Source organism: Budorcas taxicolor, chromosome 9 (genome assembly GCF_023091745.1).
Source record: "Budorcas taxicolor isolate Tak-1 chromosome 9, Takin1.1, whole genome shotgun sequence".
In the NCBI taxonomy this organism is placed as follows: Eukaryota; Metazoa; Chordata; class Mammalia; order Artiodactyla; family Bovidae; genus Budorcas; species Budorcas taxicolor.
Window position 1 is genome coordinate 35,323,595 of NC_068918.1, and position 17,914 is coordinate 35,341,508.

The 17,914-nt window shown below is 37.8% G+C and overlaps 1 protein-coding gene across 1 annotated transcript in view; it reads left to right on the forward strand.

Annotated features, from left to right (window-relative positions):
* Nucleotides 1-17,914, forward strand: part of ATG5 (autophagy related 5) — a 114,553-nt gene that overhangs the window by 58,447 nt on the left and 38,192 nt on the right. The window contains exon 6 of the mRNA XM_052646030.1: nucleotides 11,265-11,359. Within this exon, the coding sequence (XP_052501990.1) occupies nucleotides 11,265-11,359 (95 nt within the window). The remainder of the gene's footprint in view (nucleotides 1-11,264; nucleotides 11,360-17,914) is intronic.

Here is a 17,914-nt window from a genome sequence, read left to right on the forward strand (position 1 = left end):
CAGTGACCACTGGTGGCCCCCCCCACCTTTTTAACCTTTCCTTATTTGTCTATGAGTAATTATTAATAAAATTTTCTCATTTACAGTCTCTTATCAGAAGCATGAGGAATTTGTGTTAGAATAAAGAGAATATCCTGCATAATAAACATTACAAAGATATAGTGAGTATAATGGAGTATCTTTACTCTGTTGGTCTTTCAAAAATCAAAATAGATTTTTATTTTTGTCTTACGATTTTGGAGTGCTCTGATGAAGTGAAAATGGGCTTGGTAACAAGTTAAAGTTGTTTCAGGCTGTCTCAATTTGGGAAAGTGATAAACTGTGATTCAGCCTGAGAGAAAAAGTACCTTCTTATTTTATAGTCATTTTGAAAGGTAATCTGTTTACCAGTCTATAGGTGATTCATGCAGGTGTACATTTCGTTAATTAGTCTTGGCCTACCGCTCTGCTATAGCTCTGTAAATCTCTTTTTGGAAAACAAGCTACTTTAAAAATTGTCTTTTAGAGTTAGTGAAGACTTGAATATAATTGAAGATCATTCTTCCCTTTTTTAATTTCTAACTTGAGCACACAGAATAAGTTGGGTTTTTTTTTTACATTATGAAATTTTTGAATTTTGAATCCTTTTTATGTTGTTATTGGCCCTGTTTGAAAATGAATTTGAAGTAAATGTTTCTTAATTGGTTAGAATACAGTAATTGAATTATGTCTGTTAAAAATAGTCTGTTACTGGGATTGTTTCTTGGAACACGTTAAAGATGATGTAACTTGCAGTTATGGTTTACTGATTGATGATGTTGAAATTAAAATTTACAACTCTGACTTTTTCAATACTTAGTAAGATTAGTTTTTTTTTTAAGTTTCCAGCAGTATTTCTTAAACCATTTATACAGTAACTAGTTTGGACTGGTTCCATTTATAGACCTGTGGTATAGAGTATATAACTATGAGCCTCTTGTCTACCTAGATTAACAAGAAACCTTTTTTTTTTTTTCATCATGCTTATCTCCTCTCCCCTAATATTTTAAGACGTATTAGGAGAGAGAGGGATGGAGAAGGAATGGTTATTAGATGGTAAAGTTAGCAGAGGTGGAATTCATTCCAGCCTGCCAAGACTGGAGGACCACTTGGATGTTCTTGGACCACCTGTCCTGCTCCCGCCACTGTTTCTTGATATGACTGGAGATTGATGCATTGGAAATTGATGGCAGGTAAATGGCAATTAAGTTGTTCCCATAGAGTGAGAAGATAGGGCCTTACAGGGTAGTTGAAAGGGTTGGAGGGAGTGAAGGGGCTATAAAAGGAATCCAGTGTTGTAGAGGGTTACAGCTGGGTTGCATTATGGCTCTTACTCTTCCCACTGTGGCTAACAAAGGCCCTCAGTTGCATAACTTACAGAGGCAACATTCACATAGAATTTCATGTGAATGTTGCAGACTCCCTGGTTGTGAGCCAGGCTGAACACTCCAGCAATCTTGTGATGATGGGGTTTTGGCAGAACCACTTTTTCATACTGGTTTTGACCCTTCACTTACCTTGTTACTGAATCTATGTATAGGGGCTTGGTGTCTTCTCTTGTTGAGAAGCCTAAGAGACAAAATGCTTAACGTAGCACTGACTTTGTGCCAAGTACCGTTCTCAGTATTTGGTACATATGAACTCATTATTCCTTCCAGTGACTCTACAAATACTGTTAATAATATCTTCATTTTACAAATGAAGAAATTGGTACACAAGTTTTAAAGTGTTCTCAACTTGCCTAGCTATTAAGTGGCAGAGCCAGAAAGCAGACCCAGGCGGTGTGGCTCCACAGCGTCTGCTTTCCCATTGTGCTCTGCCGCACTTGCGGTGCCTTCTTTTTGTTGCTCCACATTATCGAAGTCAGTCATGTATTTGGTTGTTTAATCATTTAGCAAACATTCACTGAGCATGTCCGTTGTGCCAGGAATTTTCTAGGGCTGAAGACAAAGGCCTTGCCCTCATAGAACTTACATTTTAGTTGGGGGACAGAGACATGTTTAGAAGAAAATAAAAAAATACTTTAGCTAGAATTAATTATAAGGAAAGTCTTCCCTGAGGAGGCGACACTTCCAATGAGACTTGAATGGTGAGAAAGAAGCAGCTCTGTGAAGATGAGAAAAGTGAGGATTCCTAGCCTCTAACTGTGACATGGGAAGAAGCTTGGTGCTTTCCGGAGACAGAAAAGTAGCATGATTTGGGGCTTTAGTCAGTAAGCAGATTGATAGACAGTGAGGTCTCAGAGAGATGCAGAAACCGTTGCATTCCTAGGGGGTGGGAGCGGGCCGAAAGAAACGCACTTCCTGGGCAGGAAGTATTTTATCCGCAGCAACGTGTTGGTTGCCTGCATGCAGTTCTGAGTGGGATGCAGTCTGCCCCATTCAGAGCCAGTAAGGAGATGCAATGGATTCTTTCTTTTTAATGACAATTCTGGTACTTAGCTTCCAATAATCATATTGTTGAAGTATATTATAAAGCATTATTCCTTGTGGTCCCTTAGAAAAATGTTTGGAAGTTTATTCATTCATGACATGATTTGATTTGTATGAGAAGTGCATTCTGGATCTGTTTGGGGGATGCAAGTAGAAGAGCGGAGACCAGTTAGGAGGCTGTCACAATGGTTCAGATGAGAGATGATAGTGATTTAGGTAAAAGTTGTCGCAGTGAATATAGAGAGGATTACAATGTGAAAATATATATTGATTCCTCTCCTTGATGCCAGTTTTGTAGACTGCGAGTTACAACATCTTTATTCCAAGAGCCAATCCCAGTAATTGGCTTTTTTTTAATAGCACTTCTTTTTTAGGGCAAAGGGGTATGGTAGTCCCTCCTTATTCATGGTTTTGTTTTCACAGTTTCAGTTTCCTGTGGGCATACGTGATCTGAAAATATTAAATGAAAAATTCCAGAAATAAACTATTCATCAGTTTTAAATTGTGTGCTGCCCTGAGCAGCATGGTGAAGTGTCGCTATCTGACTTCAGCATGTGAGGTGTAAGGGATGGTTCCAGCGTATCCACACTATGCATTCTACCCTCCCATGAGTCTCGTAGTATCCGTCACCATTATCACATCAGCCGTATTGGGATTGCGGTGCTTGTGTTCAGGTAACCCTATTTCACTTAATGATGGTCCCAAATTGTTAGTGATGCTGGCAGCTAGATGGTCTCTTACTGTGCCTAATTTATAAATTAATCTTTATTATGAGTGTGTAGGTACAGGAAAAAAACATAGTACATATGGGACTCATGGATATGTAGTGCTGTCCACCGTTTCAGGTGTCCACTGAAGGTCTTGGGACATATCCCCAGTGGAGAAGGGAAAACTACTAGAAATGTCTTCTCTCAGTTTATTCTGAGACAGTGATAGGCCAGGTCACAAATTTCCTCAGATTCAGATTTTATTGCTCTTTTGATTAGTTCCAACAGCAGATTGCCCAGAGTACAGTCCTGCTGCCAAGATGAGTGTTTATGAACAGAATTAAGGACTGGCTTTAAGGATTGGTTCTCCTCTCAGCCTCATTACAAAGGCCAGCCTGCTTCTGTCTTCAGGATGAATTTTCAGGGGTCCTCGAAGAGTTTTCAGGGCTTCTTTGTTTTGATTAGGGGCTCCCCGCCAGATATATCTCAGTAACTTAAAGCCTCAGACAGAAGGCCTCATGGAAATGTGTGGGTGTGGCTCTGTTGAGCGGCATCTGAGCACCAGTGGACGTGCTGCAGTGTATAGATGCTCCCTCCCTGAGTCAGCCTGTCAGTCCAGTTCAGTTGCTCAGTTGTGTCTGACTCTTTGCAACCCCGTGGACTACAGCTCGCTATGCTTCCCTGTCCATCAACTCCTGGAGCTTGGTCAAACTCATGTCCATCGAGTTGGCGATGCCATCAGTTGGTCAGCCTGACTGTGCTATTAATATGTGACTCAAAGGACAAATGAGTTTGAGGATACAGGTCACTCATTTAACACATGGATTTTTTTGCCCTCTGATTTTTTTTCATAAAGATGTTTACCATATTACAATGTGAAGAAACTGGGCTTCCCTGGTGGCTCAGACAGTAAAGAATCCACCTGGCAATGCAGGAGACCTGGGTTTGATCCCTGGGTCAGGAAAATCCCCTGGAGAATGGAATGGCAACCCATTCCAATATTCTTGGCTGGAAAATCCCCACGGACAGAGGAGCCTGGTGGGCTATAGTCCATGGGGTCACAAAGAGTCAGATAGAACTGAGCAACTAACACACACACACACAGGTGACAAAATTAATTCAAATAGATCTATACTTGGATATGCTTTCTGTTGCAAAGCTTGAAAGCCTCTGGTCAAAACACTACATCTATTTGGCCGCTTGTAGTATTGATTTGAATAATACTGTTGATAAATCCATAATTTTCTGAGAAATGAGTTCCCTTCAGCAGTAATTTTCAACCATTTGCTTTTCTCTTCCAAGAAAAGCTCAAAGCCTGTGTTTTATGAGCCGTCAAGATCTGACACTTATTTAGGGTGTTGTAAATCTGTTCTTTGTGACATCAAGACTTGAAGAGCAGAAAGTGGAATGGTATGCATGTGGGGGCCATTTCAGCCCTTACCTTTGGTTCTGTCTCAGCCAGCAATACCACAGTGCTGAATTGAGGCTGGGGTGCTGTCCTTTAGAGGACCTCCATGTCTCCCATGGGATCTTGTAAATAAATAGGTTATTCGTGGCATTTAAATATTAAAATATTATTTGCCTTGAGTTCTTAATAAAGCTTAAGTGGAAAAACAGATACATCCTTTAAAATTGCCACTTTTTTCTGCAGCTTTTTCCCTGTGAGGAACGAAGCATACAAATTAATCAATTTATTTCTGTGCTGCTTAGAAAGATCTTGGTTTTAATTTTTTTTCTGGATTTTTTAAAATTTCCAAGACTAAAATAAAAGCTTAATTCATCAGCGAGTGGAAAAAAAAATTGGTTGCCACCAGAGTTCCGAGAAATTCTATTTTTAATATCTTTAAAAAATTAGATTGACATTCTGTAGCACAGGCCTTCAATTTTGTGATTGTCGATTGGGTAGCCATCCTAAATGATTGTTAAATTTAAAATACAGAAACCAACTTAGCAGTCGTATTTGTAATAACTCTGGCGAGAAGTGTGTGAGTTACCTTCTTTTCTGCTTTTCTTTGGATAAGCTAAGTGACTGCTAGTTTTAATTTTCTTCTGTCAATACTTAGTTGTTTGTTTTGCTTTAGAATTAGAACTAGTTTGAAAACTATTGAAATAGATGTGCATTTACCTAAATTTACTGTTTAAAAAAATGAGTAGCTAAAGACCACTGAGCTTCTTTTACTTGTAGGTTCAGTTTTCATAGCCAGTAATAACTCAGTTGCAGTATTCAGAGTACTTGAAGTGAAGTGAAGTCGCTCAGTCATGTCTGGCTCTTTTCAACCCCGTTGACTGTAGCCTACCAGGTTCCTCTGTCCATGGGATTCTTCAGGCAAGAATAGTGGAGTGGGTTACCATTTCCTTCTCCAGGGGATCTTCCTGTCCCGGGGATCAAACCCGGGTCTCCCGCATTGGAGGCAGATGATTTAACCTCTGAGCCACCAGTAACTGCTTGGTAACAAATTAATATGTACTTGGTTCATTAACATGTAGGAATTTAACAGTACATCCTTACTCCAGTTTTATTTAATTATTGGCTAGGGGTTAGAAGAGATCCTACTATTACAAAACCCAGTGTGAAAGACATTTGGTTATATACTTAAACTCAGCACTGATTTTCTTTTAATTTCTTCTATTTGTATGTTTTCTGTTAATAACTTTGACTTAGAAAAGTTAGATTATTTTTGGTTAGGATGTTTTCAGTGTTATTGAGGAAATGCTAATCTTATATAAGAACATTATTTTTATAAGACAATTAAGCTAATATAAATTAATACAGATCCTTTATTATGTCTTTATTCCTTTTAAACATAGTTGTATCAGACTAGGTTCAGTCAGGAGATAGAAACCACACAAAGAGTTGAATAGATTGTTTTATATACAGAACTATTAAGCTCTGATAAAAGAGTAACTGGATATATAAAAAAAATCAGACCTGGTACCCTAGGGCTAAAGAGGAAGGTCACACTTAGCAGGAGCCCCTTCCCAGGGCTGGGTTTCGAAATCATTAGAGAAGGTATATTCCAGCACATTGGATTCATAGAGAAAGTCTCTGCTTTGCCAGGCTGGAGCAGGTCTGCAGTTGCTGGGAAATCAGGAAAACCTGGAGTGTGGGCCACCAGCAGCAAGTGGCACGGGCAAGCAGAGGGAGTGGCGGCTGTGGGAAACTAGGTCAGCCACCCACCCAGGCCTGCAGAGGAAAGCAGGGCAGTGATATGGGGTAGGGGACTACAGTGTACAGACGCAGAAGGAGCCGCTTTCTCCTGCAGTGTCCTTCCAGTACTCTACTGAGAGAGCTTAATGTGATTGTCACGGTGGTGTGTCTGTTAGTCACTTGGTCATGTCTGACTCTTTGTGACCCCATGGACTGTAGCCCACCAGGCTCCTCTGTTCATGAAATTCTCCAGGTAAGAATACTGGCGTGGGTTGCCATGCCCTTCTCCAAGGGATCTTCCTGATCCATGGTTCGAACCTAGAGATGCTTAGAGAAATTGTGTCCATTATGCCAGTGTATATATTGAAAGCCAGATTTGGAGCTGAGAGTAAATTGATAATGTGCATAGTAATGTCTCTTTTTCCAGTTTACTTTTTTGCGATACAGGTATGTGAAAGCTTTTTACTATTTTTCTGTACTTCTTATTTGTGTTTGCTTTCCTTCCTTTAGCCCTATTGACATTTTGAGTCAGATAATTCTTGGTTGTGGAAGCTTTGTCCTATGCATTATAGTATGTTTAGCAGCACCCACTAGATGTTAGTAACATGCACATATATTGGTGACATCCAAAAATATCCCCAAACCCAAGGGGAGCAAAACCTTCCCTGCTTAAGGACCACTCCTTTAGCTCATTTCCCCCTCTCTATTAGAAACAGTATATATCTTTCATTAATAAAGATTTGCTTGTGCTTCTTAAATGTTTTATTTTAATAAGGAGGTTGTCTTAAATAATTACAAAATTTTACTTTTAGAAAAGTTATTAGAACTGTTTAGTCTGACTCTCTTTATTTCATCTGTAAGTGAATTAGGACAGAGTTTTCAGTTGGTATAGTTCTAGTCCCCTAGCTGGAAAGGTCAGTTTTCATCCTAATCCCAAAGAAAGGCAATGCCAAACAATGCTCAAACTACTGCACAATTGCACTTATTCCACACGCTAGTAAAATAATGCTCAAAATTCTCCAAGCCAGGTTTCAACAGTACATGAACCGTGGACTCCACACGTTCAAGCTGGATTTAGAAAAGGCAGAGGAACCAGAGATGAAATTGCCAACATCCATTGGATCATTGAAAAAGCAAGAAAGTTCCAGAAAAACATCTCTTTCTGCTTTATTGACTATGCCAAAGCCTTTGACTGTGTGGATCACAACAAACTGTGGAAAATTCTGAAAGAGATGGGAATACCAGACCATCTGACCTGCCTCCTGAGAAATCCATATGTAGGTCAGGAAGCAACACTTAGAACTGGACATAGAACAATAAACTAGTTCCGAATAGGAAAAGGAGTACGTCAAGGCTGTATATTGTCACCCTGCTTATTTAACTTAGATGCAGAGTACATCATGAGAAACGCTGGGCTGGAGGAAGCACAAGCTGGAATTAAGATTGCTGGGAGAAATAACCTCAAGTATGTAGATGACACCACCTGAATGGCAGAAAGCGAAGAACTAAAGAGCCTCTTGATGAAAGTGAAAGAGGAGAGTGAAAAAGTTGGCTTAAAGCTCAACATTCAGAAAACTAAGATCATGGTGTCTGGTCTCATCACTTCATGGCAAAAGATGGGGAAACAGTGGGGACAGTGGCAGACTTTATTTTTTGGGGCTCCAAAAATCACTGCAGATGGTGATTGCAGCCATGAAATTAAAAGACACTTACCCCTTGGAAGGAAAGTTATGACCAACCTAGATAGCATATTCAAAAACAGAGACATTACTTTGCCAACAAAGGTCCGTCTAGTCAAAGCTATGGTTTTTCCAGTAGTCATGTATGGATGTGAAAGCTGAGTGCCGAAGAATTGATGCTTTTGAACTGTGGTGTTGGAGAGGACTCTTGAGAGTCCATTGGACTGCAAGGAGATCCAGCCAGTCCATCCTAAAGGAGATCAGTCCTGAATATTCATTGGAAGGACTGCTGCTGAAGCTGAAACTCCAATACTTTGGCTACTTAATGCGAAGAATTGACTCATTGGAAAAGACCCTGATGCTGGGAAAGATTGAAGGCAGGAGGAGAAGGAGATGACAGAGGATGAGATGGATGGCATCACGGACTCAGTGGACATGAGTTTGAGTAAACTCTGGGAGTTAGTGATGGACAGGGAGGCCTGGAGTGTTGCATGCAGTCCATGAGGTTGCAAAGAGTCGGACACAACTGAGCGACTGAACTGAACTGAATCATCTAGCTATTTTGTTGGAGGTCTAGGATTAGAATCCAGAAATTTTTAATGAATAATCATGTATTTAGTATTCTGTTATTCATTCAAGAGCATATGTTAAGCATGCACTGTAGTAGGTGCTAGAGATTTAATGATGCTGCTGCTGCTGCTAAGTCACTTCAGTCGTGTCCAACTCTGTGCAACTCCATAGATGGCAGCCACGAGGCTCCCCTGTCCCCGGGATTTTCCAGGCAAGAACACTGTAGTGGGTTGCCATTTCCTTCTCCAGTGCATGAAAGTGAAAAGTGAAAGTGAAGTCGCTCTGTCGTGTCCGACTCTTAGCGACCCCATGGACTGCAGCCCACCAGGCTCCTCCGTTCATGGGATTTAATGATGAAGCAGTAGTAAAATTTCAGCAGTGCATTAAGAATCACTTTATTTAGTTATCACATTCTTGTTTGATATTTGATAGTAGAAAAATAATTTTTAAAAGATACTGAATGAATGATTGATTCATATATGAGACGACTGTGGTTAAAGGAGCTACTCTTAGCATTAAGATGAAGTTTTGTGGTTCCAACTATTGAAACGGTTGTGGGCTTTGAATCAGAAGACCAAGAGTCTGGTTTTGGTTCTTAACTAAACTCATAACAGGCCGGACCTTAGTTGTCGTCTGTGAAATTGCCCTGGACTGACTGGGTTCTAAATTCCCTATGCTACCAGTTCTATTGTAATATGAGCCTTCCTCAGATCGGGATTAAAAATGAGAATAGAGAAGGCCTAGAGGCTGTCCACAGTCATCTAGGACAGGGCTATAAGAAGAAACAACTAAATTTTGTTTTTTACGTATAACTGTTATGGTTCAAGCAGTATGAATAGATATCCAGTAAATTGGGTTGAGATGAGTCTAGTAGTAGAGAATATGCTTTAATACAGGCTTTTCTGAAATTCTGGAGTATTCATGTACTTTACAGAGACTTAATTCTGAGATGAATTTCTATATATAAAAAATATCTTAATGTAGAATTCTGGGTGAGTTCAAGGTGTTAAAAAAACAACACAGAATGGGAAAAATAGTTGTAAATTATTTATCAGATAAGGGGCTTATATCCAGAATTCGTAGAGAACTCTTAAAATATTCTACAACAAAAAGATAACCAATTAAAAAGAGGATGAAGGATTTGGTATTTCTCTAAAGACAATATGTAAATGGCTGGTAAACAAATGAAAGTATACTTAGCATAATTAGGCTTTATTGTTGTTGTCACCAAGTTGTGTCTGACTTTTTTGTGGGCCCCGTGGATTGTAGCCTGCCAGACTCCTGTCCATGGGATTTCCCAGGCAAGAATACTTGAGGGGGTTGCTACTCCCTTCCCTAGGGGAGCTTCCAGGCCCAGGGATCAAACCTGTATCTCCTGCATTGGTAGGTGGATCTTTAACCACTGAGCCACCTAGAAAGCCCATAATTAGGGAAATGGAAATAAAAACCATAAGGGGATACCACCTCACATCCACTAGAATGACTGTAATAAGGAAGATGGACAATAACGTGTTGGCAAGTTTGTGGACACATCAGAACCTTCATATGTTGTTGGTAGAAATGCACAATGGTGTGGCCTCTTTGAAAAACAGTTTGGTGATTACTCCAAACATAGTTACCATGTGGCACTTAAACAGTTACTGTATAACTCGGCAATTCCATTCTTAGGTAATGTATACAAGAAAATTAAAAATATGCATCCACATAAAAACTTCTATGTGAATATTCATGGTAGCATTATTCATAATAGCCAGAAAGTGGAAACAACCCAAATGTCCACAAACTGATAATGGGTAAACAAAGTGTGATATCTCCATACAACGAAATATAATTTGGTCATAAAAATGAAGTTCTGATTCATGCTACAACATGAATAAACCTTAAAAACATAGTAAGAGAAAAAACAAAAAACAGATGCAAAAGACCACATATTATATGATTTCATTGATATGAAATGTCTGGAGTAGAATAGAGATTAGTGATTTCTAGCAGATGGGGGGAGGGGATAATTATTAATGGATATGGGTTTCTTTGGGAATGATGAAAATGTTCTGAAATTACATGTTAGCAACTCAGTGTATTAAAAAAACAGTTATATATTTCAAAACAGTGAATTTTAGAGTATATGAATTATATATCAATAAAGTTTGTTTTTTAAAAATCAAGCCTAACATTTTAAAAAAGGAATTGTTTAATCAGCCTGAGATTAAAGTTCAACTGACAGTTATTTCTCAAGTGTCAGCTTTAATTTCTTTCAAAGCCTGTCCTATAATTTTATGTTTTTGCTGTTTAACCTGTACAGCGTTTGTCATTTTTCCTTAAATAAGTTCTGATTCAACTTTAGGTCACTGGAAGCTGTGCCTTTATAGTTTAGACAGTAGGAATAAGATCAAGGGAATCAAGACATTCGTCAATACCTGATGTTTTTTGCCATGATACCCTAAGTAATCATAATCTGTTTAGGGTGTCTCTTATGAGAAAAAATGTCTAATGGAAATATCTAGGAAGAAAAAGGAGCAATAATGTAGGAAAAATTAATTTTATATCTTGCTTCATGTTTAGTTATGGAAAGGTAAGTTTAAGAAGAAATAATATATAAATAAAGCCCTTTCAGAAATTTCTATGAGGAGTGATGAATAACCGTTTTCATCTCTTCATATGAGATATTAAATTATAATATGCACCTTTAATAAATAATTTATCGTTACAGACAGATTTGACCAGTTTTGGGCCATCAATCGGAAACTCATGGAATATCCTGCAGAAGAAAATGGATTTCGTTATATCCCTTTTAGAATATACCAGGTAGGAAGTAACATTTTTTACAATACCAACTTGTGAAAGCCTTGAACATCTTACTTCTTAAAACACTTTTGTCCAATGTCTTTTAAGTTTACATAGTAGCTGAATAATACTTATTAGGACTTTCCAGATCTCTTTCTTTTGGTGGCAGTCAGATCCGAGACTGCACTATGAAGTATGTGACTCATATAGTGGGTCCTCACTCATATAGTCAGTCCTCTTTATTTACAGATTCTGTATTGGCAGATTAGTCTGCTTGCTGATATTTATTTGCAACCTCAGAGTCACCACTCAACAGTACTACCCTGGACATGTGCAGAGTGATGAAAAATTTGATTTGCCCTATATGCACATTTCCAGTGATGCTATGCCTTCTTAAACCATAAAATGTGCTCTCATACCATAAACAAGTGACTTCCCAGTCTATTTAGTGCCACATTCTACACATTTTTGTGCTTTCTATTGGTAGTTTTGATGTTAGAAACGATTCCCAGGCATAGTGCTGAAGTGTTGTCTTTATTTAGAAATGTACATAAAACAAGAGTATGTATTGATGAGTTGAAGAATACATGAGCAGAGACTTGCAGTAACCCTTGTATTCCCGTGGTTCAGTATTTGTTAACTCAGTGTTTGCAGTGACTTTACAGAACATGAGTACTGCAGATGAGAATCGACTGTTTTCAATGATGGGTCTTCAGTGCTGTACAACAAAATAAATGGTAGCTTCTGATTGCCATACCCTTTCATGGGTTTAAAAAACTCCATGTTTCTGTAGAGTACTTTAAAACTACCATATGTTTCCTATATAGCAATACTGAGTGAATTTTTATTGAATGAATGGTATCCAGAAAGCAAGTTGCCTACTATCATGGAAAAAGCAGTGAAGAATAGAAACTATTAATAGAAATAGTATCATAGACATAGACCCTCATCTAGCAGGACCTCCATTCAAATTCAAGAGATTGTATCATAACTTCCCTTTGTAGACATTTTTACTATCTCATAGTCTTTACTTACAGTTACTTCAACAGTTATTTTTTAATCTTTTATAGAGCCATCATATAAATGTGTGTTCAAAAAGAAAGTAAACCATCCAACTGAAAACAAGGAAAAACCAAAAATCCCAATGTACTTCATGAAAAGTTTTTATGACTTTAATAAGGTTGCTTCTCAATTATTAATAAAGATAATGGCAAATAGTCTATTTAGATCATAGATTAATAATACATACAACATAAATAAAATGAGAAAAATGACTGATAGCATGAAATCAGATAATCTAATTAACCACCTTCTTCTGCTTCCTTTTTTTTTTTTTTCAGAAAAATAAAATTTTAATTCCGTAAGTCTTTGTTAAGCACAGATATTACACAGTGGATTTGGAAATGCCATATCTTATTTGTTTATACCATATCTTATATCATGAAGAATCTGAGGCAATTTACAGGAATATATTTTGTACAGAAGCAAAATAGAAAAAATTTAAAATCAGAGCCACTGAAAATATAAAATGGAAACTCAGCATGAAATTACCTAGACTATGAATAAGTGAGATCTTCAAATTTATTAAAATTTTTAAATTTACTGAAATTGACTTGTAAATTTGACCCAAAGCTTCTTTGCAGCCAGAGCAAGGGAGAAAGAAATGTGATGAGATATGATTTTTTTTTCATTTTATATATGATGAAAATTTACTAGGGTATCAGAGAAGCTAACTTTTCTTGGGTGCCACACATAGGAAAGAAATTTCTCATGTGACCACATTTAGAGGGAACGGGGCAATATCCTTTATACCTCACCTATAGTTAGAAACACAATAATAGTTTCAATAAAACTGCTTCCTAATGTGTCACTTAGTGAAAACTAAAGACAGTGTATCATAAGCCATGGATCATCCACAGTGCAATAAAGAATTGGTGAAGTAATCGGAAGGCAAAGACAAAAGAAAAGTTTAGGTTATTTTATGGAAGAATGCTGTTTATCAAATAAGAAGGAAAGTCACTGATGGAGCAAGGCAGTTGAGGGTTGGGATCAATCAGTAAAGGTTAATCCAGTGGAGGAAGAGGTTTTCGGAGACCTGTTAAGGAAAAGGACAGGGAGCAGTGTTGCCACTGGCATGGGAGAATCTCAGGTATGGCACAGGAGAGGTAGAACAGCTTTGCACCTGTCACGCTCAACAGCGGGCAAACAGGACAGTGCCTGTGCTTGTGTAAAGTAACGTGGGAAAAGGCGGCAGGAGGTCTGCGTGTTTGTATTAAGAGAAAAACTCTCTTATTACACGAATTGGTACTGATTGCTTAGACATTCCGCAAGAGAAACTTCCAGAGTGGTTTTATAGAACTAGAATGATATGCTTTGGTTATCCCAAAGAGAAAAGCTGGAATTGAGTAAGATTTTATGGACTAAGTATATGTGGGAGACCTGAGTTCAATCCCTGGGTTGGGAATATACCCTGGAGGAGGGCATGGCAACCCACTCCAGTATTCTTGCCTGGAGAATCCCCATGGACAGAGGAGCCTAGTGGGCTACAGTCCATGGTGTTGCAAAGAGTTGGACACAACTGAGCAACTAAGCACAACACAGCAACAATAGTACTTCAGGTGGGTAGGATGTTTTATGTGGTGTATAAGTCTCATAGGAAAAGGCTATGTCTTCACCATCACAAATATAGATATTGGTGTTAAAAATACAGATTAAAAGCAGTAACGGCCTATTACAGAATTTTAAGAGTGGTCCTTATGTTTTCTGAATGGATTTCTCCTTTTTTTTTTTGAACACGGGAACCTACTTTGGGGTTGAACTGGGATGGTGTGGATGGGGACAAGTGAGATTGACTCCGGTGGCTTGACTCTGTCTTCCTAGGGTCAGTAGTTGTAGTGTCACATATTTATGGGAATTCTAAAGCACAGTTTGTAGAACTACTCTTTATCTAGGCCAAGACAGGTTCAGTGATTTGCCCAGGTTAGGAAGTTCTTGATCTAGCTAGCACTCTGGATACACTAATACTTTCAGCATGCTAGTGGTATCTTTGAAGGCAAGGTTAGGGTTTCTTTTTTCTTTTTTCCTTTTTGATTCTGTGTACAGTGTTATTATGTACACTATAAGTGCTTCACAGGTATTTAATTGAATCTTACAGTATTAAAGCACCAAAGATTTCATAATTCTAAAGCGGAAAAAAAAAATTATAGTTCAAATAATCCAAAACTGAAAAAGCTAGCTGCCTTTAGTAAGGATAGTGCTGTTGTAATAGCTGAAGAAAAAACTTTTAGAGTTAATTAAAATGGTTGGAGACTAGTAGGAGCAAGTGGAAGAGAGCTGTTGGAAGGGTTGCATGGAAAAAACAGTGCATTATATGCACCCCTGAATTCCAGCACTGCACTGGAAGGGAGGCCCCTAAGGCTCTGTGAGAGAAATGACACTGACTAGCTCTGTGTCCACAGGTGCTTCCTCAGTCTTGCTGGGCCTTCGTTTCCTCATCAATAAAACGAAAAAGGCATAACTGAGTGAACTTATACATCTGGTTGGAATTGTTCTTTAAAGAAGCCATATTACAGGTTTATCTAATTGTATCAGTGATGTTCTTTTTAAAATGTTTTCTACTCCTGGTTTCAGAGCAAATTTATCAGCTTTATAGTAAACATAGTTCTTTCCTTTATGTCACTGTTTGTATGACTTTAAAATAATTTCTTAAATGGTTCATCTTGAAAATTCATTAAATCATTCAGCAGTCATTAATAGTTGTTTCGGACTATTGTACCGTGAGCGCCATAGTAACATACCATAAGGCATACCTAAAGCCTAGCAAAGTACCTTATTTGTGGAATTTAGTTGAATAAAATAGAGATTCTAAAGACATTTCCAAAAAACAGGAGCTCCGAAACTAATTTGAGATAGATACCTCCCAGCACTTATTGGATAGTTCAGTTTCAGCATGTGTATTTAACTATAGATTGCAAATGCTTGAAGCTCCTTTAGGGAAAGTGGGTATTACTATTACCTAACGTAGGAATTGTAGGATTACAGTTGCTAGAATAATAGTGCAGATGTACAGAATGTAGATCTTCTCTTTCTCATTTACCATTCTTTTCTGGGGAAAATGATCAGATGTGTCCATACCTCTTACTGCCATGTCATAAATACAATGATACTTAGAATGTATGTGAAAGAGAGGGAAAGAGAAAGAGAATGTGTACATGTGAGAGAGAATGGTTTTCATAAACTTCTATAATTAGACAGAAAGTGGGAAGCTAGAGAATTCTCAAAATTTGATTGACAAATCCTGGTTGCCAGGTGGGGACTCTGTTAGGGCAGAGCTTGCTGCCTGTTCTTTACTTACTCATGGCAGTGGCACTTTTTCTTCAAGCAGGTGGAGACAGAGCCTGAGGGTTTTATCAGAACTCTTTATTGACCTACGAAACTTTGCTGTTGGCTTTACCTCTAGCTGGTTTGGTTTTGAACTTGATTAAAATTTTAGACGTGAGATGCATAAGTGAATATAAAAATTTAGGAGTCTCAGTTTTTGCCCATTGTCTGTTGGCTGGCTCTTTCCATTTCCCTATTGTATATTTTTGAGTCTTCATATATACCTTGACCAAAGGAAGATGGGATCTGCTGTTTTCCTAGATTATATGATCTAAAGATAATGCCAGATTTCTGCTATTGACTCCCTTATATATAGCTCTTTAATTTGTATGATTGGGATAGTCCATTGATTCAGTGTAGCTTTTAATATATGTGGCATTTTTATTAATCTGCACCTTTCATTTGTTTAATATACTAATAGATCTCTGTACTGTTTGAGACCTTAAATTAGTAAATTTGAATAAAACCTGGAAATCCAGGTTTATTAATAAGACCAACAAAGGGCATAATTTCGCTAAACTTTTTTTCTTTGTTTAGAATTCTAACAGAATTCCTGTATAGCAGGGGATAAAAAGGGAAGGACAGTGAGTATACTTGACTGAGGTTCATTTCATCTTTGGAGGCCTCACAACTGTCTTATGAGGTAGGGATCTTTATCTGATTTCCCACATGAGGAAGCTGAAGCTGAGGAATTCTAAATGACTTGCCGAGGGGCACACATATAAAAAGTGTGAAGACTAGAATTCAGACCTAAGTGAGACTTACAAACAAAATATTATTTTCTTCCTAAAAATTAAGTTTACAGAATTTTCAAGACATAATTATCACATAAAGTGAAGTCCATGAAGTCCACTTTGACCAAACCTAGAAAATCCCTAACTATGAACATTCTTTAAAGGTTGACTTTCGTGCAGATTGTTGGAAAAGTTTAGTTCTTCTTCATCTGTGATGTGATTGTCAGTGGGCTCAGAATGACTGTCATCCAATGACAGAATTTTAGTGGTAAAAGTAAAATAGGACCAAAAGTAGTTTGGATATCCATTATTGACCAGAATGTGTCATTTCTGTCATTTACATAACACTTTGGTTTGGTGTGTGTGTTTCGGGTCTGTGTTCCTGAAATCCAGGTGCTTCATATTAACTAGTATTCTAGAGATGAGGTTAATGGCAGGAAATGCCTCAGAAATGTAACTAAAATGTTATTTAGCCTAGCACATAAACAGATGTCATTAATGAGGGTATCTATGAAAAAGATTTGTAAACTGACTGTGATGTCCTCAGGCATTGATATTTAGGTTGTAGTGTGAAAATTAGGCACATAATTTCTGTTTTTCAAGAAGCAGTGGGTTTCTAAGTGTTATCTGCCGGTATGCTGCATGTAAGAAAAAGTTGTCTCATTCTTCTAATCATTCACCAAGTTCATTTGTTCACAAATATTTGCATGCTGTGCTTGTACTGTGCACAGGGGATACAAGTGGTGATTAACATGGTACATCACCCTTTAAGAATTTATAATAAAAGAATAAAAGAAATAAGTGTACAATCAGATTTTAAATCACAACTGTGATTGGTGCTGTGAAGGAGAGGTATATAGTGCAATAAAGGCTAGTTCCGCTGAGGGGAATTTGATCTGTTTTAGTAGGGCAGAGACTTCTTTGATGAAAAGTCCTGTCTTTTGAGGTCTGACAAATGGATGGAATTAGGTAGGCGAAGAGTAATGAGAGGACTTCTGTAGGCAGAGGGGATGTAAGTATGAGGACAGCCTGTTGCTCTTGAGCACAGAGTTGGGGGCAAAGTAAATATGTTGCTTATTTTTCTTTTGGGTTATTTATCTTGTTATTTTACAAAAGATTATTTTTATAGATATTAACCATTTTCTATCAAACACTGTAAAATATAACCACAACTTTAAAATTCATCTTGATTTTTATAGTATCTTCTGTAAAAAAAAGGTTTTTAATGCTTTATATGCCCAATTATTAATATATCTTTTTCTTAGTCATATATGGATTTCTTTCTTTGTTAAGAAGGCCCCTCCCCATACACCTGCAGGTTATACATAGTTTTACCTAGCTTGTAAGATTGGTTTTTAATATGTAACTCTTTAACTCATCTGGAACTTATTTTTATGTGCTGTATGAGATACAGGCATACAGCCTTATTTTCTTCCAGGTGATAGCTAGCTGTAGTGAGTTT